The 24,656-nt window shown below is 41.5% G+C and overlaps 1 protein-coding gene across 2 annotated transcripts in view; it reads right to left on the bottom strand.

Annotated features, from left to right (window-relative positions):
• Positions 1-8,271: 8,271 nt before the first annotated feature.
• FSHR (follicle stimulating hormone receptor) overlaps positions 8,272-24,656 on the bottom strand; it is a 160,742-nt gene continuing 144,357 nt past the window's right edge. For both annotated transcript variants that reach the window (XM_011361293.1, XM_011361294.1), the window contains 2 exons: positions 14,427-14,612; positions 8,272-10,075 (listed from right to left, as the gene is read on the bottom strand). In XM_011361293.1, coding sequence (XP_011359595.1) covers positions 8,845-10,075; positions 14,427-14,612 — 1,417 coding nt within the window. In that variant the 3' untranslated portion in view covers positions 8,272-8,844. The remainder of the gene's footprint in view (positions 10,076-14,426; positions 14,613-24,656) is intronic.

Raw genomic sequence — 24,656 nt, 5'->3', positions numbered from 1 at the left:
GGCATATGGTAGCTGTGTTAGTTTCCTCTTATTTGTTAGATTGATTACCTTTTTATTTTTCATTTGTAGGAGTTCTTTATGTATTCTGAATATGTATTCTGAATATATTTGTCAAATATATATATTTTAAGAATAGTCTGTATTTGCTTTACCTATGTTGGTGCTATGATGTTGGGTACAGAAATATTTATAATTGTTATATATTCTTGATGGATTAACCCCTTTATCATTATATAATGACCTTCTTGGTCTCTTTTGATTACTTTCAGTTTACTCTGTTTTGTTGTTGTAAGTATAGTTACCCCTGCTTTCTTTTGTTTGCCATTTACTTGAAATACTATTTCCATTGCCTTCATATTCAGTCTGTATGTGTCCTCAAAGCCCCTGGAAAATTCTGTTCCCAAAGGTGTGATCCATAGGATGCTAAGGAATGATGGTTGACTCTCCTCGGAGTCACAGCCACCTTCTTGTTAACTCCTAACTGGATCTGGCTTTATCTGGAGCCTGTCACAGTTGGGAGATGGCATGTTCAAGGGACTTGCTGTGTGCAGTTTGTTTCAGTGTCAGCATCAGGGCCCCTGTGGTTCTGGCTGCTTTGATCTTCCCTTACAGGTGTGAGACCTCATGCTCTCACACGCCACAGAGTGACTGCTGGCAAGGGAAGCAGTAGGGACCCTGAAAACCTTCCTCAACCTTGCTATGCTCCCCACTGTACCCCACTCCCTTACTGCTATGTGGATGCTGTTGTGATTGCAGTTTGTATATTAAAGGGTTTTTATATTAAAAATGTTTGGTTGGTCTAAAAATGAAAAGCACTTCATCAAGGGAAAAAAATCCAACAATGAAATTCTTGGAATAGTTTTCTCAGTAGTAGGGATGGGACGGGCACCAGTTCATCTCTCCTCCCTCACGCAGACCATCATTCACATCTGCAGGACTCAGGGCAGGGTGCAAATATAGACACTGGCCTGCAGCTTCTCCCTTCTCTTCCCATCCTTATTCCATCCAGCATGCATGGGGCCACTGCAAGCTACACCTCTGAGCTCCATCAACACCCTGCAAACAACAATCCTCAGATCTAGTGGTATGCACAGGGGGTGGGGGGTGGGGGAGGGTGGTTCATTGTAGGTAGGAAAAGGCAGATCCTGAATATTTTGGCAGGAGATTTTGGGCCCCTAGTATCAATATGTCCAGTGCGGGCTTGGGTGGTCATGTCCCTTTGGCCTTGTGGATGGCTAGATTCCTTAGCTGTAGGTGGGGCATGGCAAAAGGAGGGCCAGAGCGGGGTCCTCTACAGTGTGGTGTCTTGGGCAGGGACCTAGCTGCCCAAGTCTAAGGTCACTTCTGTCCTCATATTGTTTCATTTGTGAAATGACTGATTATGGCAGAGAAAAGGGCTCAAGTCATGCAATGATCTTATTTTATTTTTTTTCACATAAATGAGCTCTTTTAGGAATGAACAAAAATGCACTTAAAGATTATGCCTTTCTTGAGGAAATACCTTAGAGTTTTCAAACTCTTTTGTAACCACCTCGGCCCACAGCCAAGTTTCGCCCATAAGTTAGGGCTCTCCTGGGTTAGAGTACACTTCATGGACTTTGTTTTTCTCTCCTTCTGGCTTTTGCTGAGGTCAACTGCATGCCAGTCAGGGTGGCCCTGTGCTTTTGCTGAGGTCAACTGCATGCCAGTCAGGGTGGCCCTGTGCTTAGGAGTGCTGTGCTGTGCTTTGTGACTCCATTTTCCTTGATCATTTGCTTAAACTCACGCCATCAAGGCTTCACCATGATGATTGAGCACTTGCTGCCTGCGAGTGAAGTAGCTGGTCAGCTGCTGGTCCAGTCCTGCTACCAGAGGTGTCTGATATAGGCCAGTGCCCTTCATTTATGCTGACTTGTGTTTCCAATATCTCTACTTTTATGTAACTCTAGGAAGGAGACAATAGGTGATTTGAATTCTCACCTTACTCTGCCTTCTGTTAGCTGTGTGACCTTAGATAGGTCACTTAAACTGAATGTGATGTCTTCCTTTATAACAAGAGAACATATCTAACTCACAGGACTGTTTTAAGGATCTAATGAGCCAGTGTAAGTTAAAGTCTTCTAGAATGTGTAAAGCCCATTGAAATTTAAGAGATTATTATCACTGTGGTGTGAATCATTTATCATACCCCTTACAAAGTGACAGCTCTGCAGGAGAGCAGCTTTGCTCTAGAGAGGGTGGAGAGATGACAGTGGAGGATGTAATGTGAGGGCTGGGGACATGGGGAAACCAGAAGGATGGGATTGAGGAGGATGGGGCAGAACAAGCTGTCGAAGGAAATGAAAAGTGACTAGAATTCAAGATCTAGTGTTCAATACTAGTCTAGGTAATCTATGCACATTCGCTCAATTATGCTTATTATAACCTTTCAGATATTTTTCTACTTCACTTTCACCTTTTTAGAAGTACAGAAATCAAAATGATCTGGTTCCCTGATTTTTTTTGTCCTCGTCCCTTACTATTCTCTTCCATCCCCTTTTCTCTGCTCCAGCTGCACTGACCTTATTTTTCTATAACACAACGAGCTTACCTTAGCCTGAAGGCTTTTGCGTTTGCTGTTCCCTCTGCCTGGAATCCCCTTCCCTCAATATCTATATGTCTCGCTTTCTACTTTCTTCCTGTCTTTAGTCAAAAGTCACCTTTTCAGGGAGGCCTTTTGTTACCTCTTGACATTTCATATCATATCTTGCTTCCTTTATTTGTATTTTGTCATTAGCACGTGTCACTGTTTAGCATTCAATACATTTAATTTATGTAGCTTTTACGTCTTCTGTAAACTCTGCTAGAATGTGAACTCCATGAGGGCAGAATTTTTATTAACCACTGTATTTCTAGTGATTGGAATAGTGCTTCGCTTATCGTAGGCACTCAATAAATATTTATCGAATGATTGAATGAATGAATTGAAAAACAACTATGTGAGTTTCTTCACAGTTAGTTTTTGATTTCTATAAGTGGCCACCAGTGATATCATTTATCCCAACATCAAACATTTGCACAATTCCAAATGCTAAGCCTTATGTCTTTTGATTAGACTCCCTCCCACAAGGAAGCTGGTTCTTGAATTTTGATCTAAAGCTGTTCATTGAAACTCATGGAAAATAAACTGCCTTAAGCATTCCAGACATCCTAGGAAGGAGGGCCTCACACACTCGCCTGATTAGCCAACAGCCCAAGGTGGCACAGCTCAAGGTGGATGAAGGTCGCCCTGGGCCACTTGCTGAGGAAGCACTACCTTGGCTTGTGGTATTGGGGAGCCTGGGCTGGAAGCAGCTCATGCTGTATTTGGAATAGATGGAGGGAAGAATTTTGTTGGGATTTCTGCAGGGATGTGGCCTATAAAGCGTTCCCTTCACTTTATAGACAGAAGCAGTATACTCTTATTGGTATTTTTCAAGTATTCTTCCTCTTCTTCCTTCTCCCTGCCCCACCTTATGGAAGTCAGGAACATATAGCCATTTGGTAGATTCATTTTTCATAGACAGGAACTCTGCAGTATAGCTTCTGCTATTTATGAAACAACTCAGAATCTTCTGTACCCGGACCTCATCTCTATGCAAATCATTCCTACCTGGAAGTTTAAGTGACCCTAGCTAATGACACGTGTGGGGAAAATTGCCTGAAAATTCTCTAAGTGCCGAGCCAAAAATGCTTTTTGCATCTTTTTATGTAGAATATATCACTAAAAATAAGGTGATTTTTACAATATTTTTCTCCCTTTGTGTTTAATAAGGAATGTCTCAAGGTTTCATGTTGTTAAGAAAACAGAAGAAAAGGAAGCAAGAGCACACATAATGTTCTTACAAACTGAGATTTAGTGCGTTTTTATGCTCAGGGGCTGTGGGTAATGCTATTAGAGAGAAGAGAATATTATGAAGACTTTGGGTCTTCATGAAAAGGATCAAGCTGCCCTTACATTGTCTGATGTCTGAAGTGAGGAGGCTTTGAAGACCTTTAGAAGTATTTTTCCATTGCTCATCCTTTAAACCAGATTCTGGAACACAGACCATGGTATGTGGAGTCATGGGAAGTCAAGGACATCATGGTACGACCAGTGGACTTTTCTTCTGGTATCTAAGACTGAGCCTATTCAATGTTTTGAGTTGAACTCTTTGCAACAAGTTGAAAGGGTTTTAAGACCAAGATGGGCAAGGACTAGCCCAGAGAGACACAATCAGGAGCTGGCTCCTTTCCACATTGCTCCTTTCTTTAATTTGTTGAGTGCATTTCTCTTATTTGTAACTTCTGTTTTTCCTAATCTTTTCTTTCTCCTGCCCCCTCCCCCCACATCTTGCCCCAAGCAAAGCATTTGTTGGGCAGTGTCTGACTCCAGTGGCTGCCTTCAGACCTAAGCAACCTCTAGAGTTTGTTCTAGGGAGGAGCAGAACAGACCAACAGGAGGAGGAGGAGCTAGACTACAGGGTACAGGTAGAAGGGAAGAGGAGAAAAGACATGAGGACATGCAGTGTGAGGTGTGAAGGTGCCATATGTACCCTGACCATGATCCCATGAGCTTCATCCCATGGGAGAAGATTTGGGTTTATTCAGGTTGGAGGATGAGATTGTTTACTCAACATTCCTCCCACTGCAGCTCTCCCTTTCACCTTCCTGGCTGGCAAAGCTGTCCTGTTCCTATAGAGGCTCAATGTGGCAGAGATTCATTTTGCCACCTCTCTTGCAGCCAGAGTAGTAATCTTGGACAGTGGGTAGGACAGAATGTTTGCTGAGGGTCTTTGAGAAGGAAATTTTTTCCCTTTGAAAAGAGATGTGTGGAAGGAAAGATCTCCCTCTTTGTTTTTGGATTTGGTCATGCTTGCGTGTGGCATCTGGAACTGCTACAGCAACCTTGCTACCATCATGAAGGAATCATGGCTGAACACCCCAAAGGATGGCAGGGCAAAACCGTAGAAAGATCGTGGGTCCTTGGGACCATTGAACTTCCCATCCAAGTCTGGAGCATCTTATGTGATTGACTTTATTGTTTCAGCTATTTTTAGTCGAAACTTCTGCTTCTTGCAGCTGAAAGCATTTGTTGAGAATCAGCAAACAATCTCACGTTTGGCTTCAGTTACTTAATCTTGTTATATAGAAAACAGATAAAACATCCTATATATTTGTCTTCTTTCTCCAATGCCCCTTACCTTCCTGAAGCTGAACGTTCATTTCTTGAATGTCTTTATAAACTTTCCTATAAAATAAAATACTTTATGAACCCAAAGCTGTGGCCATCACACTAGAATAAAAAAATAAGTTTCAGTGATTTGTTTTTGATCTTCTAGTGAATGCTATATGATGATGGCCTAAATGAGGCAGGCCATTACTTCTGATAAGATCTTTCACATCTTGGTTATACAAGTGCAGAAGGGCCTCTCTGTTTTACTTCTCTCTCTATGTATGTCTTCCAGAAACAAGGTCGGAAGGGTTCCCCATGTTTAACACATGGAGCCCTGTAGTGCAATACAATCTTTAGTGCCATGGTCCCTGCCCATCATTACTGCTTCCGTATGTGGCGAGATAAAAATTGGTTGTTAATCTGTTTCCCCAGTTTCTTGTTTCACTCTGCTCTCTAAAAGCTTCTGGATTTACTCAGTTTCTTTGCTCTGACACCTCCAAGAAATATCCTATATTGTCTGACTGTTTCTTGGGATTTAGTGAAAGAGAATCTGGAAGAAATGGATAGAGAAGGCAATATGAGAGACTGGCCAGAATGGGACTGAAGGAGGTAGGTAGGTGAAAGTTTGAGGAAAGAGACATGTGACCAGGTCCAGTTAAGGTCAGGGAGTGGAAGGGAAACAGGCAGGGCTAGCGTTCACCCAGTTTGCACCAGGATGGCCAAATAGATTGTTCACAGCCAGTGCTCATTCTGAGAGGTCAGTACCTGGGCTGTACCTGTTGTTAATATTTTGAATATCACTTCTGGAGACATGGGTACTTTAAGAAATCTCGAAGGTATTGGCCCTCTTAGTAGTGTTTGAGATTTGAAATAAAAGTTTTAGAAAAACAACAACTTGGGATAATATTTTGAAATTTCTTTTGGTTGTGTATCTTTGGATTTTGTTTCTTTTCATTTGGTTCACTACTCTGGTACTGAAGCCCCACTTTGGGAGGTGCAACCTGAATCACTTTTTAGGGGGAAGCGTGATTGATATACTGGACTCCAATTGTTTCTATTCAAATACAGGAAACGCAGGGAGTATTTTTTCTTTAACACTTGTCTAAAGGGTTTAGAAACACTGGATTTAGCTACCTATAAAAATGTTTGCTTATTTGAGAAAAGTCTTCCTCTCTTACCAGGAAGTTTTGTAGTGCCAGGATGATGAGCCAAAAGTCTTCCAGGCTTCTCTCGGTGTGTATTTATCTTGGAATATATTCTTGCCTCTCAGAACCACTCTCTGTTAAACCAGTGTGTCTTCAACAGTTATGTTGTGAAATAATTAATATTGTATCCTAATTTTAATTTAGCTGTTACCTGCTTTTGAGTCCAAATTCAGAAATACATTCCCTCTGGCCACAAAGAAGAAAGAAAAATGACTGCAGATAGAGCTGGGACAGCCCAACGGTGTGGCAAACGGGTATGGGAACTGGGGAGAAAAATGCTAGATGGAAGTCTTTTATTTTCATATTGTTCTAGTCCAGTGCTTTCCAATAGAAATACAACATAAACCACATGCATGACCCACATATGTAATTTTAAATGTTCTAGTAGCCGCATTAAAATGTAAAAAAATAGGTGAAATTAATTTTTAAATAAAGTTACCTCAATATGTCCAAAATAGTATTGTTCTAATATGAAATCAATAGCAAAATTATTGAGATATTGTACATGCTTTTTTTAATTTTGTAGTATTTGAAATCCAGTGCACCTTTTACACTTATGGCATGTCTCAATTCAGGTGAGTCAATAGCCATCTGTAACTACTGGATACTGTATTGGACAGCATAGCTCTAGATTATTTCTAAGGATAATTATTCTGTTTTTCACTTGATGCTTACAATAGATCAAGATGGCTCCAGGTCACATAGGCTGAGATGATTTCTTTCTTTTGTCCTTCAAGGACTTCCTTGTTAATGCATTTGGGACCAATTTTTGAAATGTTTGTGATAGGGCGAGAGGAGGGAGGATTGGCTTCAACATGGAAAGGGGGATAATCTGAAAGGAGACTCAGAGCTTTATGGGCTGGCCATGGCACAGTGCTTGGTGAGGATTTGTGGTTGGCATTTATTATCCAGATGGGGCCACTTATGAAAACACATATGGGAAGTATAGTTATCAGGAATGATATGTTGTAACGGAATGAGTTCTAGATCAAGGGTCAGGAGAACTAACCACTAGTTCAGGCATTGGTCTGGGAAAAGTAAACTAATATTCACCAAGCCAGTTACAGCACTAGGCACTGTACACCCATTTTCTTATCCATTTCTTACAATTAGCCCAGTAGTTTGGTATTATAACCAACTATAGTTTACAGAAGAAGAAACCTAGCATAGAGAGGTAGAGTCCTGGCTTGTCATGGAGTCAGAAGAAAATCTCAGCTCCAATTCCAAAGCTGCTATGTTCTTAACATTATAAAACATATGCATCCATATAGCATCTCTATGGATGCTATACAGCATCTTCTATCATTTAGGGTTCACTAGGAAAGCAGAACCAGTGAGGCATGCATATAGGTATGTATGTGGTATTTGTTACAGGGAATTAGCTTATACAATTTGGGGATTGGTTAAGCAGTCTCTGTAAGGATATTGTCTTTATATCTGATGCTGGAGCTTGAAGTCCACAGGGCAAGGGGTCACAAAGGGAAGGTCATGAGCATGCTGGAAGCCACAAGCATGAGATGGAGCCGCACGAAGTCTAACTGACCCTTGTTTCTGTTCTTGTTGACTCTTACATTGGAGATAAAAGAAGTATTCTGTAGAAGCTGGGGTTCGTCATATGGAACTAAATACATATACCTGGCTCAGGAGTCAGGGAAACTAAAGGAGGATCCAGGGGAAGGTGAAGCACTTACTGGCCCAGATGCTGCTTCATAGCAATGAGCTGAATCAGCAGATCGGCAATAAAGGGAATGAATTACAAGTCGCTGCAACTTTCCTTCTGCCCTCCTGTCTTCCCAAGTATCTTCCCAGTGACTAATCCTAGCAAAGGGAATGAATGTCAAATAGCTGCAGCTTTTCTTCTGCCTTCCTGTTTTCCCAAGAATGTTCCCTGTGGCGAATCCTAACAGGAAACATAAGGGAATTCTGGGAAATGTGGTTCCTCCTATCCAAGATGACACATGACAAAGTCACCATGTAGGTGCTCAATAAAGATTTGTTGACTGGATGAATGAGTGAATGAACATATATCGTGCTGCTTTTCTTGGAAGTTCTTTGGGAGTCAGAACACCTAATCCTGGCTCTGCCTCTTACAAGACAAGCAAGTTTGAATAAGTCACTTAACCTCATGAGTCTTGGTTTCCTCATCTGTAAAACTGTGAGAATAAGTCTTGTTCTGCCTATTTAATAGTACTTTTATAAAGATCAGTTGGGGTTGATCTAAACAAAAGCACTGTGAACATTATAAAGTATAAAAGAAATGTAATGTAGTATTGCATTATTTTAATTATTAATATTGTTATTAATACTTCAGCTTTCTAATCCATCCCATGGAGTTAATAGTTCCTGACCAATTTACCTTATAGGTATGCCAGGAAGATTAAATTAGATGAAGTATGTGGAGGTACTCTGTCAGTTATGCCATTGCGTATTCTTCAAAGGCAAGACTTAATTATCATTCAGCACTTGGATACATTTACATGTTGTATTTTAGTTCTGGGCTAAATGGCTTAGAGGGACAATTGTATAATTGGAGCCATTAGTAACCCTGGGAGCTGGAGAGCAGTGGCCATTTCTTGGATGGCAGTTGTGAGCGTTGGATGAGGTTTCTGTCTTATAGGTCTGGGCGTGCATTTCATAACAGCCAAACTTGCTTAGCAGAATGAAGAAATCCCTGCGGAAGTTCTTGGTGAAGATGGCATAGAGAAAGGGGTTTGCACAGGAGTTGATGGGGTAGAACAGGACCAGGAGGATCTTTGACTTGGACACAGTGATAAGGGGCACCTTGAGGGAGGCCGAGATGCCAAAGAAAGAGATGGGGGCCATGCAGAGGAAGTCTGTGAAGATGAGCATGGCCATGCGCTTGGCGATTTTGGTGTCACTAGAAGAGGACGCAATGTTTGGGTTCCTCACTGTGAAGTAGATGTGAGTGTAGCAGCCACAGATGACCACAAAAGCCAGGACATTGAGCACAAGGAGGGACATAACATACAGCTGAGACAAGGGGCTGTCAATATCCATGGGCAGGCAGATGCTCACCTTCATGTAGCTGCTGATGCCAAAGATGGGGAAGAGGGCTACTGCAAAAGCAAAGAGCCAGCCTACCAGCATGACACTGGTAGCATGGCGGAGCTGCACCTTGCATTCCAGCTGCATGGCATGGGTGATGGTGTGCCATCTTTCCAGTGTGATGGCTGTCAGAGTGTAGACTGAGAGCTCACTGGCAAAGACGGTGAAAAAGCCAGCAGCATCACAGCCTGGTCCAGTCTGCCAGTCAATGGCATAGTTGTGGTACTGGCTTTTGGTGTGGATATCAACGGATGCTATGAGCAGCAGATAAATTCCAATGCAGAGATCGGCAAAGGCCAGGTTGCACATAAGGAACCGGGGGACTGTGAGTTTGTATTGGCTGGTAATCAGAATCACCAGCACTATGATGTTCCCAGTGATGGCCAGGATGCTAATAAACCATATCAAGATTCTGAGAATATCATACCCCATGATATCTTCACATGGATTGAATGCATCTGGCTTAGGGGAGCAAGTCACATCAACCACTTCATTGCATAAGTCATAGTCAAATTCACTGTACATCATGTCAAATCCTTTGGTGTAACTGGATTCATCGTCTTCTGCCAAAGAGACTCTCTGACCCCTATCCTGAGTCACATCAACTTCTTGCCTTAAAATAGATTTGTTGCAAATTGGATGAAGCTCAGAGCTAGAAAAATATAAAAAGGAACAGAATCAACGTCCTAGATCCAGAATGTCAAATATATCACTGTCTTTGCACAGAGTAGAAATGATGGTTTTTTTTTCCTAAGGTTGTTTTTATTTTCTACCAGTTTGTCTGCCCTTGAGGCTAAGCTTAAGGGTTAACGCTACTGACTGTAAATAAACAGAATGACTTGTGTATATATTCCTAGAGTTGGATGGCTCACTGGGGAAACCATCTGGCCACAACCTGAATGTGGGGAGGAAGGCGCCTGGGACTAGCTAAACCTTTCCTATTAAGTGCAAATAATTTACAGACCTGCTATCAACTCCACCCTCTCCTCCACCCACCTCTCAATATGCCTGAGGCAGATCTATCCCCATTCTTCTACTCTGTACTCAAGTTTCTGAAAGATCTGGACGGTTTTCTGACTTAAATGAGAATTTATTTGATTCTTTTATCTACATAAATGGAGGATCAAAGTCTTTAGTTAGTTGCCAGACAGCCCCTGTCCCTGGTTCTTTGGTACTAAGGCTACTGGGAGGTCTGCTAATTTGCTGGAAATGTTACTGAGGGCCCTGTTCTTTATTATCTCACTCTCCAGGGGCCATAATAGGCCTCAGGCATGTGCTTGGCTATAGGTAAGCCTGGTTCTCTCATAATAAACAGCTCTCTAGTGAGTGCCCAAAAGAGCACATGCAGGTTGCAAGGGGGCCTAATTTATTCCGAGATTGTAAGTCATCTCCTGGGGAGCTGGCTCTTGGGCTCACTTTTCTGTTTTAGTTTTCCCTTTAAGCCCAACTGTACAAGAGGCCTTGTCAATGGAATAGAGGCACTTTCAGAAGAGATTTGAATGACAGCCAGATGATAAATATTCTATTCAGACAGGTGAATAGTGCATGTAGAGACAGAGAAGGTAATAGTTCTTTTTTGAAGCAAAGACATCAAAGGAATGGGATGTTTCACACTAGGTCTCTTTTTGGATGGAAAAAAAGTCTCTCTCTCTCTCTGTCTGTCTCTCTCTCTGTCTCTCTGTCTCTCTGTCTCTCTGTCTCTGTCTCTCTCTTACATACACACACACCCCCTTCCTCCCTTCCTCTCTAGGGGGCCAGCTCACAGCAATGTTAAGTGACTGCATTTCTCTTAAACCTTAACATAATCCTGTATGAAAATGGGCAAGTGAGTGTTAAAACTCTTCAAAGACCCCTCAGGAGAGAGTGGCTGAGGGAGTGGAAGGCGTAAAGGTACCATTTGATACTAAAGGATGAGTGCTGTCTGTGTGTCCCAACTCGCATGGACTGAACTTTTCCCCATCAACCTCTATGAGAAGGGTTCGTTAGGGAGAACCCTTCTCTGCTTTTCTCTCATCAAGAAGTGAATTGAATTGCCAGGAAATAATTTTCTTTGGGCCTAAGGGACTCTCTCTTTCTGCTGGAGGATATGTCATCTTTTGTTTCAGAGACTGATAGGGCTTCTCACATCAGTCACAGGTTGCAACAAGGGGGCTAAGCAATTAACATACATGTTATTAAAATGCATAGAAAATCTTTTGGTTTAGTCAGAGATCTTCCAAGAAAGGTGAGGCAAGCTGAGAGATGGGCATAGAGGGGACGAGAAAATCACTCCGTGGTTCTTAATCTAACTCCTGACTCCTAAACCCTGTCACTGGATTAGCGACAGCTCAATCTAGGAACAGAAAGTAAGTCACCTAGCACCTCCAGACTGCGATTCTGTTCATTGGAACAAATTTGACTGAACCATCTAAAGACCGCCCTCCCTTCCCAGGGCTTGTATTGGCTTCTGTGAAGACTCCCATTTTTGATATTACTACCAACATAGTTTAAAGATTGGTGCTTCCCTTTCCTGAAACAGAAGTGACCCAATGATATGAATGGGAAAAGGTAAACAATGTATGTCTCTGAGATAAGATTAGAAAAATGGAAACAAGGGAAATAAATTCTTGCCCCTGCAGTCCCTTAGCAAAGCCTAGGTATCATAAAGAGTTGGGAATTAAGTTTAGGGTCAGTTTAGAAGGTGGTAGGTATTCTTAGACCTCGATAAACCAATGAACAGTTATTTGGAAAGTACACTGTGGAGTGGCCTGGAGCCTCAGCTTTAGAGAGAGACAGACCAGAGGGTATGGAGCTGAGTTTGGCTGATGTTGGTTATTTATTGTCTCTCGGTTTATTGAGTCTCGGTTTCTGTCTGTGTGAGAAGGGAATAAAAATAGCACTATTACCTTTGTGAGAGTTAAATGAGATAAAGGTGCAGAGTATTACAGTGCCTGGAGGTGTGCACTGCGCTAATATCAGCAATATGAAGGCAAATGATGGTGTTTGTTTATTGAGTTCATGTTGGGGCCTAGACCCTGTGTGGGTGCTTAGATGCATACACGGTGCATCAGTTTAAAAATCTAGCTGTGAAGAAAAGGCCTAAATAAAAGAAGTGTTAAGTAATAAAATGAGCAAAATAACCATGCAAGCTGCGTATAGAGCCACAACAAGGAAATAAGTGGTTCAATGACAAATGAGGGGTGTGGTCAACAAGGTCTTTTGGTGAGAGGCCAGGAGGGCCATTGGCCAAAACCTCACAGTCACAAGGGCCTAACATTTACACTTTGGGCGTTGTTTCCAAATGAGAATTAGACAGACAATTTCATGATGCAACTTTAAACTCGAATCTCATTGCAAAACCACGCTTATGGTATACAATGAAATGATACCATTTAAAAAATCCTGTGATTATCGTCTGAATAGCATAACTGTTTTGCTTTGTGTTATGTGTGTAAACTTGTTAAATATAAAGACTAAACATCCACTGCAACTTTCTTTTTTGGCATGTCTTAGGAGAGGTGTGGGCCTCTCCTTTGCTGTACTTGACGGGCCCTGATGGTAAGTTACCATAGAGATCTAGCGGGCGAGAGCCGAGTGGTCTAGGGGGAATAGGGAAGGCTTCAGGCCACAGGATAATGTAAAGCAGACCTGGAGATTCCTGGTTGGGAGAGCCCCGAGGCTACATATACATTACAGAGGGCAGCAAGACCAGAGGAATCATAGCTACATGGTAAGATAATATAGCCCCTGTGGTGTTGGCGCTGGGCCAGACAGTACACCATGTGCAGCTCTTACAGTGATCTTAACATCCTTTGAGATTTCTCCCAAGGGATATTCAGCTCCAGGGTTTAGGCAGTGAATTGGTATATTTCTTGCCCTGGCTGGAGTAACTCTTGTGTGGAGCACAAAAGAGGCAAGCCTCCTGCCTCAGCACAAGCCCTTAAGAGTTTTAGTTACCAGGAAGAAAATTCTCTGGCCCTTAAGTTAATCTGTGAGGAAGGCCCACTTTTTGAGAATTTCTCAGTGATGCATGAAAATTCTGAAAAGTGGCTCTCATTTCTGCAAATCTTTCAAATGGGTCTGAGTGTGAACTCCTGGTTATTTTGAAACCTTTTTAGGCTATGTTTTGTTTGTTATTTTATTTTGCTTGTGAGCGGGGGACATGTCTACATGAGCAGGTCAATGCATGTTAAAGGTTGAATAACAGAGGAGGCTGTGTTAAACAGTGAGATATCGCAGGAAAGCTGTATTAGTGCTGAGCTGCTGTATGAGTAGTGACAAGGCATCATCTGATTGACTGCACTGCATGGTGCAGATGATATCAGTTCAGGGGAGGGCGAGAGCTTTGAGGACTCCTGACATCCAATGAATGCTGCCTCTAGTGGATCCTTCGAATGTCTAGAACATGTGCAATTTCTAAAGTACTCCCTTTTCACTCTCTCCAGATCCTATGATGATCTCAACTTTATAACCAGTGACCTGTTGGGACTTAGCTCTATTTTAATTACCCTCTTTAATCAGGATGTCTTTGAATCTCACCAATCTTGCTAAGATTCAAAGGTAGATATGAAAGGCTTTGAGCGGTTGGGGTGTGTGCATCCATGTAGTGTTTATGCTTCTCCTCTCCAAAGGTGACTTTGATGGTCCCCGGGACATTAATGGAGTGCAGAGTTTGGGATGTGAAGGATAAATCCATTTTGGTGCAGAGGAAAAAGAGAACAAATATTTATTAATAATCAGCTATGAGTCAGGCCCTATGCTTGGTGTTTTTCATGTCATCTCATTTCATATTTGGTAGGTGGTCTGCCATGTGGGTAACCCTCTCCTGTGAGCCCATTTTCGAAGAAATTAGACACCCTCTGTAGTATTCAGGCTTTGGTCTAGAATATGCCTAAGGGCTTTTGTCAAGGAGATCTCCCTGCAAGTGGATTCTCTTCATGCCACAGATATGTGGAAGTTGCGGACCAAGTTCTGCATTGGGGAAATCCCAAGTGGGCTGAAGGGGTGGACATGAAAAGACTCACATTTGCCGTCTCCAGTTTGCAAAGGCACAGCAGTGGCTGGGGTAGGTGAGGCTGGCCTCCATGAGTGCCACAAAGTTGTCCAGACTGGGAAGCTTTTTTAAGTTGTAAGTTGACCTGGCCCGCAGCTTCTTAAGATTTTCTAAGCCATAGCTAGGCAGGGAATGGATCCTGGTTCTTGAAATATCTCTATAAGGAGAAGAAGTAGGCATAACCCAATTACTATGAACCTCAAATTACCTGCTCCATTAGCAGGGTATTTTGCCTTCTTATATGAGTGAGGAGGGAGACTCCCATTCATCCTACACACCTTGGTCAGATCAATGTTCAGGTCCCAGGAAATTTGGTTCATTCGAAGCCCTGGCCCTTGTGTTCATGGTAGGAGAACTCAGATAACAGGCTGCCGTGAATCCTGGATATACTTGCATCCTGGCTGTTCTGGGGCTTAACTGTCACCATCTACTCTTCTGTAGTCTATCTGTAGAATAACTACCCACTAATTTGCATAGGACCAAGGGATTCAGATCATTTCTTCCCCACCATAAAACCAGCTATAAAAGTATTTCTGATGAACTGGGGTGGAATCTGTGGCCAAATTTCAGAAAAAGGTGAGAGAACACACCGTAAGGGGAAGAAGAGTCTGGCAGGTAGTAGAAGCACCCTCAGCACAAAGTCAAGGTGGTGATAAAGAGGAGTGGTTATGAACATGGTGTATATGGCCAGACTTGCCTGTATATGTACCCTGCCCCTCTCATATTAGATTTGTGACCTTGGTCAAGTTATGTCACTTCTCCATGTTTCAGTTTTCTCAGCTGTAATATAGAAATGATAATAATTATACCTACTTCAGAGAGTTGTGAGAATTAAATGAGTTGAAACTTGCTAACAATACTTTATAAATGGCAGCTATTATCAGTAACTATTACACACACACACACACACACACACACACACACACACACACACGCAGTTGTTCTTGCTTTATGGGAGAATCTCTTCCTGGGTGAACTAGCAGAGATATACATGGAAATGAGCATAAATAGACAATTTAACCAGTTCCCTGTCCCTGGGGGATTCCGAAGTCCATTCTTTCTGGCTGTAAACCAGTGACTTAGGTGCTTTTCTGGAAGCACTATTGGTAACTGCAGCCCTCAGAACAGCCAAGATCAGTTGGTGGAGCAAGGAGATTTAAATGGTACTGTCTTAGACCTGTTGGGGCCAGCAGGTTGGCCATGAACTAATGCTTCTGATAGGGCTGGTAGCAAGTGATGAACAGGGTGGATTCATTTCAGCATTCTTGGGGACCCTTAGATATATTTGGGGAAGGAGAATCTTCTAATGTTTGCCTTTCCTATAAGTCAAAGCAGTGGGCACTCGGAGCAATGAAACTTGGGGGTGTGAATATATATTTGCTACTCCATATGTTCTCGTAGTCTCGTGAAAATTGCATTCTCAAAACCTTGTTTTCGTTGTGTCATTCATTCTCTTGCTAAAAAATTTATAATGCTTCCTGTTTTCCAATGAAACCCACCCCTAACTGCTGCCCTATTTGTCATTTCCCTTTCCCAGTCAAACTTCTTATACTTAGTTGTCCACACTTGTCACTATTTCCTCATCTCACAACCCAACCCAGTTTCTTCTCAACCCCTAGAGGAACAATAGTCACCAAGTTCACATCTTAGTTCTAACCTTCTTGATTTCTCAATTATATTTCACATGTAAAACACTCTTCCTTTTTGAGACACTCCTTGGTATCACATTCTTTTTGATTTCTTCAGGGATCGTCTTTGACTTCTTCCTGATGTTCTTTCTCCTTTCTTTAAATATTGGAGTTTCTCCAAATTCAGGCCCCTTATGACTATACATGATCTTTCCAGTGGTCTTACCTACTCCTTTGGTTTCACATACTAGGTATATGCTAATTGCTTCTGAATGTAGATTCTACTTCTGAACTCCAGGCCCAGATGATCAATTGTCCCTCAGACCTCACTGTTTTGATGACGTGCAGGTATCAAATCTGAATTTATCATCTTCCTTATAAATATGTTCCTCCTTTTGTTTTTCCCATCTTAGCAGATGACCCTTCCTTTTTCCCTTGTGAAAGATAAAATCCTGAGAGTCATTCTTGACTTCTTCTCCCTCACTTGGAATCACTTTGTTATTCTCAGAAGCCTAACTTTTACATATGTTTCAAATCAGTCCGTTCCTCTGCCACCATAATCTCTATCTAGACAAAGCCAATAATCTCATAGCTATTTTTCTCGTGACCATTATATTAGTCAGGTCTCTCCAGAGAAACAGAGTCAATAGGATATATAGAGATATATCAGAAGGGATTTATTTTGTGATTTGGCTCAAGTGATTATGGAGGCTGAGAAGTCCTACGATATGCCATTTACAAGCTGGTGGTATAATTTATTCTGAGTCCAAAGGCCTAAGAAAGGCCTAAGAACCAGGGAGGCCACTGGTCTAACTCTCAGAGTCTGAAGGTTCAGGAACCAGGAGCTCCAATGTCAGAGGCCAAGAGAAGACAGATATTCCATTTCAAGAAGAAAGCAAGCACATTTGCCTTTTTTCTGCCTTTTTGTTCAGTTCAGGTCCTCAAATGATTGGATGTTGCCCATCCACATTGGGGAGGGTGAATCTTCTTTGCTCAGTCTACTGATTCAAATGTTAATCTCTTTTGGAAACACTCTTACAGACACCAGAAATAATGTTTTACCAGCTATATGAGCATCCCATGGACCAGTCAAGTTGACACATAAAATAAACCATTATGATCATCTCTCTCTCTCTCTCCAATGCAATCTTTACACTGCAAATTGGGTGATATTTTTAAAATGCCAATCAAAGTGTGACTTCCTACTTAAAACTCTTTAATGATTCCTCGTTGCCCTTTCGATGAAGTACAAAGCATCGGATATGATACGCCAGTTATTTGCCTGGTTTTTCTCACATCAGTTCTGTGCCCTTCTCTGTGCTCTGTTCTGTATTGCAGGAGGGATGGCCTCTTCAGGTTCCATTTCCCAGGTACCACCTTGTCAATCAGCTTTCAAATAGTGCTGGTGGGAGATTGGAGTGGGGAGGAAGAATAAAGTTAGAGCATTTCTCATCCCTCCTCTGCCTCAGGCAATAGCTCCTCTGTGAGTCCAGCTGTCATTGGACAGATCTGCTGAGGATCCTGCTTCTACCTGTTGCCCCAGTTCTCGTGCTCCAGTAAGACCACATATTCAAGTGCCCCTCAAATCCTAGAATTAATATTGGTTACTTACCATTGCTAATCCCCTGTTCGATATTTAGGCAAATTTATATTTTCAGAGTTAATGATTACTTTTATGTAACATATATATATATGTGTATATATATATATGTATAATTTCACTTAGTCCTCTCCTTGTTAGATGCCAAGTAGATCAAATTCGTTAGTATATTATTCAAATACTTCTGTATGCTTACTGATTTTTTTTGCTTTCTTGTCCTATCACTACTGGGAGAAGCACATTAAAATCTCCAACTATGATTTTTGGATTTCTATACTGCTACTTTTAGTTTTGTCAATTTTTGCGTTATATATTTTTGATGACAGTTTTTTAGGTACATGAAAATTTAGAATTTTTATATCTTCCTGGTAGCTTTCTTTATATCTGGTAATATTTATCTCCTAACTCTTCGGAGGTTTCTTCTGATGGCCCCCCCGCCCCCCTAATTTTCGTCCCTAGGTTGCTTTTCTTTCCTGAACTCCAGACTCTGATGTTCAGCTGACTTTATACAATCTCTACTGGATGTTAATAGGCAAGTCAAGCTTTGAATATTATTAATCGAGCTCCTGACTTTTCCTGAAAACCTGCTCCACCTACACCTTTTCCAGTTGTTCATGTAAAAATGTTGATGTCACTTTTGACTCCTCTCTTTCTCTGTTACCTCGTATGTAAACCCTTAGCAAATTACCTTAGCTGGACCTTCCACATACATCTGGATTTTAACTGTTTCTTACAACGGTCATTGGTATGACCATGGAGTACATTTCTGGTGTTCCAAGGTTTCTTTCCTGGTTCTCTCTTGTGTATTATAAATCTTCAGAGCCAGGGTCCCTGGAGATGAAAGTCTGATCCACAAACCTTTGTCACTGTGATAAGGCTTGCTCCCTGTTGCTGAATGATCCAACTTTCATGGCCTGCTATTTACTTATACTTTTCATTGTTCCAGAGCTTCTCAACTTCCTTCTCTTCCCTAGAAGCTCTCTCTAGTTTCTCTCTTCAGTCAGTTGCTCCAGTTCTGCTATTAACAAAGTCTGGTCTGACTAAGTTCTTGTTTCATCTGGCATTTGGGCTCCTCTTTTTTTCCATAAATGTGCAAAACAAGACTGCCTGTTTGGTCTAAAACAGTTCAAGACTCCTACCAAGAAATGAGATGAAAGCATAAAAAAGTTCTTCAGGAACAGTTTAAACCAGGGCAATCATTACCTGCCATGAAAAATATTTTTCATATTTTTAAGAGCAAGCAGTACGAAACAGTACGAAAAAAAAGGACTTTTTTTTCTTAGTATGCCTTTTCCCCTTGAGTTTAGAATATAAAAAAATCACATTAATTGAAGATTTCCAAAAATAAATATCTTTTTATACTCCATGCAGAGCTATCCTATTATCTCATATACTCTGCGGTGGATTAAAGATGACTGCAGATTCTTTACACCTGTCCCATAGAGGGTTTATTTGCCCTTCGCTTGAATCCATGCTGAACTGTGATGTCTTTGGACTCAATAGAGTATGATAAAAGTGTTGTTATACCAGTTCTGGACTTTGTCTTTAAGAGCACTGATCACTTCTATATTGGTCTTATAGATCCCTAAGTCGCCATGAAAGAACTCTGAACATCCTGAGACCACCATGCTGAGAAAAGTCTAAGTCATGTGTAGAAGTCATAGAGGATGAGATTGTGTGTGTGTGTGTGTGTGTGTGTGTGTGTAGATACAAGGAGAACAGATGTAACAAATATGTGAGTGAAGGTGTTTTAAGCCACTGTTTTAGGGTAGTTTTTATGCAGCAATAGAGAATCAGAACAAGCTCCCATTGCAGTCCCTGTGATTCCATCATCTCCATCATTTTTTAATTGTTGTGGAAGTATCTTTCCTTGAAAGCCATAAAGAGCACAATAGTATTATATTTTGTGTACTTTCAGCCTCTCTCACCACTTACTATCTTTACTAGCTTTATATATTAGCTCTTTGTATTTGCATTTTATCTCTCTTTGAGGGCAGAGGGATCCTTGCATTCTCAATAGTATAGTAAACACCCAGAAAATTATTGTCTTGTTTGAAGATATGCTGGGGAGTGACCGTAGAAAGATTGGGAAAGGAAATAGATCACCCCAACCAACTGTGAGGTCTTCTAACCTCTAGCAGTTACAAAGAATCTTGTACTTTGTGTTATCTCTTTTATTGCTCCATGTTGTTTGACTTTTCATGCATATTTGTTTTTGTCTCCCCAGCCAGATTCCAGATTCTCTAAGAACAGCGATTATTAAGATATTTTTATGTTCTACACTGTATGTGGCACTAGGCTGGGCTCATGAAATCTACTTAGTAGATAGTTGTCTGATTAGCAGAGATGCTAATAAAAATCATAATAAAAATGAGTGTCTGGGATAAGTCTTACAGAGGAGCAGTTGTAAAGGGAGAGGGACACAAGGCAGACTGAGAAGAAATCTGAATTTAAAGGGTACTCAGCAAAATGGTGTTTCTGTAGCAGGCAATTTTATGTAACTGAGAGTATGAAAGGCACCAAGGAAAGAAGCAGCTTTGTGCAAATTTTACAAGGAGATAGACATGCATTAGCGAATAAGCAGATAATGGGTGGGTTGACTTGAACACAATCCAATGCATCCATGTTCGATTAGGAAGCCCACTTAGGAAGATTTGATGCCTTTCTGTCTGCTCAGTGTTCTGGATCCAGCTTGTATTTTGTATTTCTCCTTCTCACAGCTACAAAACATTTGCACTAGGTGGCTTTGCTGCTATGGGACTAAAGGCATCTTGTCAGTGTTCTGGGACCCAGATCTTTTGCTGATAGATGTTGAAAGGAGGGAATGGTTGTTAGGAGAGAGATGCAGAGTCACTTAGAGTTCAGAAAAGCAAAAGTCCTTAGAAAAAGTAGTTCCTGGGTGATAGGGGAAAAAAGTGTTTGTAGAAGTGTTTACTTAAAGCTTACTGGAAATTTGCTGGAGTGAGCCAACATGAAACCTCTCAAGACTTCCAAATTTTGGACTGGCAGAAAAATGTCTCTGGTATCTCCATGGATTAAGAAAAGTCCATAGAAATTTATATCAGCAGGGACAAAGATGAGATAAGTGGATACTGCTCAGTGTGGTTTGAGACTTAACTATACATATTCTTGTTTTTGCTCTCTGTTCCCCTAACACACACACACACACACACACACACACACACACACACACACACACACACACACACACACACACACACACACACACAATTTGTCCCCTGGCTGTGATCTTTTCACATGGCTTAGAAATCTAATGTTAGGTTTTAATTCCTTTCTAAAAGCACTTTTCACTCTTACAATGCAAATATCCCGGGAGTGTAACAAAATAAGACATTGTCAGTTATTCACATCTTCATGGCAATAGGTTCTTGTGACTATTGGCTAAAGTAGGCTTGGAGAGAGGCCAGAACATAAAGCATGGCGGTGAGGAGTTTTCAGAAGGTTTATTTTGGGCAACCATATTTTGGAGAATAAAGGATTCCACAGGGTGGGATTAGATTTCTGAGCCTTGAAAGCCAGGCAGAGGACTTTAGAATTTATATGAGCAGAGGAATGACTTATTGAAAGCTGTGTTTTTGTAAGATTAGTCTTGAGAACCTTGAGCCTGAAACATAGTAGTTGCTCATAAATACTTGCTAAATGAAGTATTTAAACAAAGTATTGGAAGGAGAAAGGATTGAAGGTAGGAAGGAGATGGAGGCTATTACAGAAATTCAGGCATAAGATAAGAGCTCTCTTCCCCACACACTGTCACTTCATTGGTTAAAAGTCAATGTATCGCATGACAGATTTATTGGGCATTTGCTCTGTTACTATAGCCTTCTGTGACAATTCCTGCAGAGCTAATTGTTCTGGGCAGTAACATTTCTCTTGCTATAGGAATGAGATACTAGGTATTATTAGGCAGGTACTATTTGTTTTTAAATCTATTCTTTATACCTAGCATAGTATTAGACGCATAGTAGGTGCTTCATCAACATCTACTAAATATATAACATATAAGACCTAATATACTCAATGAATGGTTGAGGATGTTTGCTTTATTACTGACATTCCTGGAGCTGGCTAGTTGAACAAGGGGCAAGGGGTAGTCATGGGCTGATGTTTTAAATCCTTGTTTTTCAGGCTGGTCTATCACTGCAGTCCTTCTAAGATGTCACTTTGGTTAATATTTCAGCATATGCTATATTCTGCCAGTGACTGGTTTTGAGAATTTAAATCTTGAAAAGTACCAGTGGGAGACATCATGGACGATGGCTGATGCTGAAGAGATTTAGTAATCCTAAACTGTTTCAGCATTGTTAGGATTCTTGATTTTGAGATAAAAGTGAAAAGAGAGACAGCAGTCAGTAATAAGATGCTGAGTCAGGAGAGGCAGGAGTTAAATTGTGCTCTGTGCCCCATTTAATAAAGTGTGTTATTGCTAGTGCCACAAATTTGATTTGAACAATTTCTATTTTTCCCAGCAAAGACGTTATTACAGGTCAATCATTTTCATAAGTGAGAGCACATTCTGGTGTATACTACACTGACAGATGGTTAAAAGACTTCTCTTTCATGATCCCAGGTGGAATAAAAAGGCAATTTACTGTCTATAGGACTGTGGGTACACTGGTAATGGAAGAGAATCATTCTTATACAAATAACTCAGTGTTTGAATCTGAACTATCAAATGAATCTGAGCTATAGCCAAATCAATTTGATAAACTATCAGGATACGATTATACTGGCTCCAGCTTGCAAAGGCAATGCATTAAATTTTTCCCACAGGAAACTGTTTCCCAAGGAAACAGCAATTGCTCGATTGCTTAAAAAAGAAAAAAAAAAAAAAACTAGAGTGAGTTAAGAATATCAGGTGAAAACTCAGATGGCCACTGATGTTCAAGGTCAAGACTCATGATGGGGAAATCAGGATGCTAAGCACTTCTCTGGAACTCAATGAAGTTTGTCTGTGTGCCCCTGGCTTTCTCTGCATCTGTTTCTTTTTGCAGTGAAATATCTTGCCCTTGCACCCTCAGGTGTGTTCAGAGGCTTCCTGTTTTTCACTCAACTAAAAATTTTGTTTTCTGGGAGGGAGCCATTATTGGGTTACTTGCCCTCTTCTTAACTCCCTTAGATTCCCTTGCATGTATCTACTGGGGACAAAAGACAGTCTGTCGGGGCGGAAGATTCACCACAGTTAGCTCATGGAGGAGATATTCTGGAGAGCAGGGTGAGGCTTCTCAGTTCCCAGCATTGGTGCTAGGGCAGTGATTCTCACTGTGCTTTTTGGACCAGCAACATCAACTTGACCTGGGAAATTATTAGAGCTGCAGGTTCTCAGGCCCACCCCAGACCTGCTGAATCAAAAACTCTGGGGGTGGGGATCAGCTCTCTAGGATTTTACCAGGATGCCAGGTGATTTTGACATATGATCAAATTTAGAACCACTGCTCGAGGGCAGTTGAGAACCACTCACCGCTGAGGTGGTTCATAGCTGAGTTCTACTCTGGGAGTTGCCCTCATCTAACTTTCCCAAGATTTGGCCCCTCCCCAGGGGCAGCCTGCACCCAGTTACTGTTCATGAAGAGGCCTGGCCCCTTGACTTAATGCAGTACAACTTCGAAGGGCCATCTTAACTCCAGAGCTCCCTCTGTGATCAGCTGAAGCTTCCTTTGCAAATGCATTGCAGTTTAACTTCCCTTTCATCGAGCGTTTCCCAGTAAACCTCCTGCATGTAAATATCCATACCACAGCCTCATTTGGAGAGAGGAGAATATGACCCAAGGCACAATCATAGCCTTATCCCGAGTAGCATATACTATGCACTGAGCAGTCCGTGCACGCTCCTTTGCCTACCCATTAACCCACAGCATCTGGGTGGGCTAGTCCTTAGAGCTAAACGAGCTCTAAGGCCAGTGTTTAGCTAGGGTTGGTGTATCAGACTGCAGAAGTAGGAGATAGGATAGGCCATAGAATCCCAGGTCAGCATTCAGAGAGGCTGGAAAGACATCTGCAGACTAACTTGAAGGTCCCAGAAAGGAAGCTTGATGTTAAGGTGATCAATCTTCTTTCCTCTAAGGGGAGGAGAAGGAGACTAGCAATTACTATAGACTGGGTTTTTGGCCAGGATCTTGCACATATATCCTCATACATTGAGATGGAAAGATGTAGGAATGTATTGTCACTTTCTACACTTTTAGGTCATGGCAAGTTCTTCATAATTCCTTTGGATTTTCTGTAAATTTTATTTATTTTGGCCAGATATGTTCCTGTGATAAAAGGGGTGAAAAATAAATGGGCCTGTAACCCAAGGACCCTGCAGAACTGTTTATGGTGGTAACATCCCTCTTCTTGCCAGCATTTGTGGCAGGCAGCTGGGGGATTCAGGTGTGTGTGCTCTATTAAACGCTCCAATGGGACACATTGCGTATATTGTGCCTGGGCCTGGGACGTGCTTGTGCAGCCACAGAAGATATTTCTTTTTGCTGTGTGTACGTATCATTTACTAGTGCTCTTGGGCTGGGAGTCTGGTATTTATAATTATTTCCCCTTCTATTTTAGTTCACAGCCAATTGCAAGGAGCCTTACCGAATGACTTTTAGATGTTCAGTTAGACATATTTATGTACTTTAGGCAACATGAGATGGTGGGAATACATTAAATGTGAAGCAGGACACCTCGTTTCTGGTCCAAGCTCTGTGGCTTACAATGGCAGTGTGATCTTTTAGCATGCCGCTTTTCATTTCTGGCTCTGGTTTCCTCAGCTGGAAAATGAGCTATTTGGGGATCCTGTCCAACTTAAATATTCTCGGTAGCAGACAGTGGTTAAAGTACAATGACTTAATAGTATACCTGGTACAGGTCATGTATGGAAACCTACCCCATCACAGATATGTTCTGCCATAACAGATAGAGGTGCCTATTTAGGAACATTCAAAAGCCTTAGGACTTTTAGCTAAGTGAAACTGAC

The sequence above is a fragment of the Pteropus vampyrus genome, unplaced genomic scaffold, assembly GCF_000151845.1.
Source record: "Pteropus vampyrus isolate Shadow unplaced genomic scaffold, Pvam_2.0 Scaffold66, whole genome shotgun sequence".
Lineage (NCBI taxonomy): Eukaryota > Metazoa > Chordata > Mammalia > Chiroptera > Pteropodidae > Pteropus > Pteropus vampyrus.
This window is presented reverse-complemented; position numbering and strand designations above follow the sequence as displayed.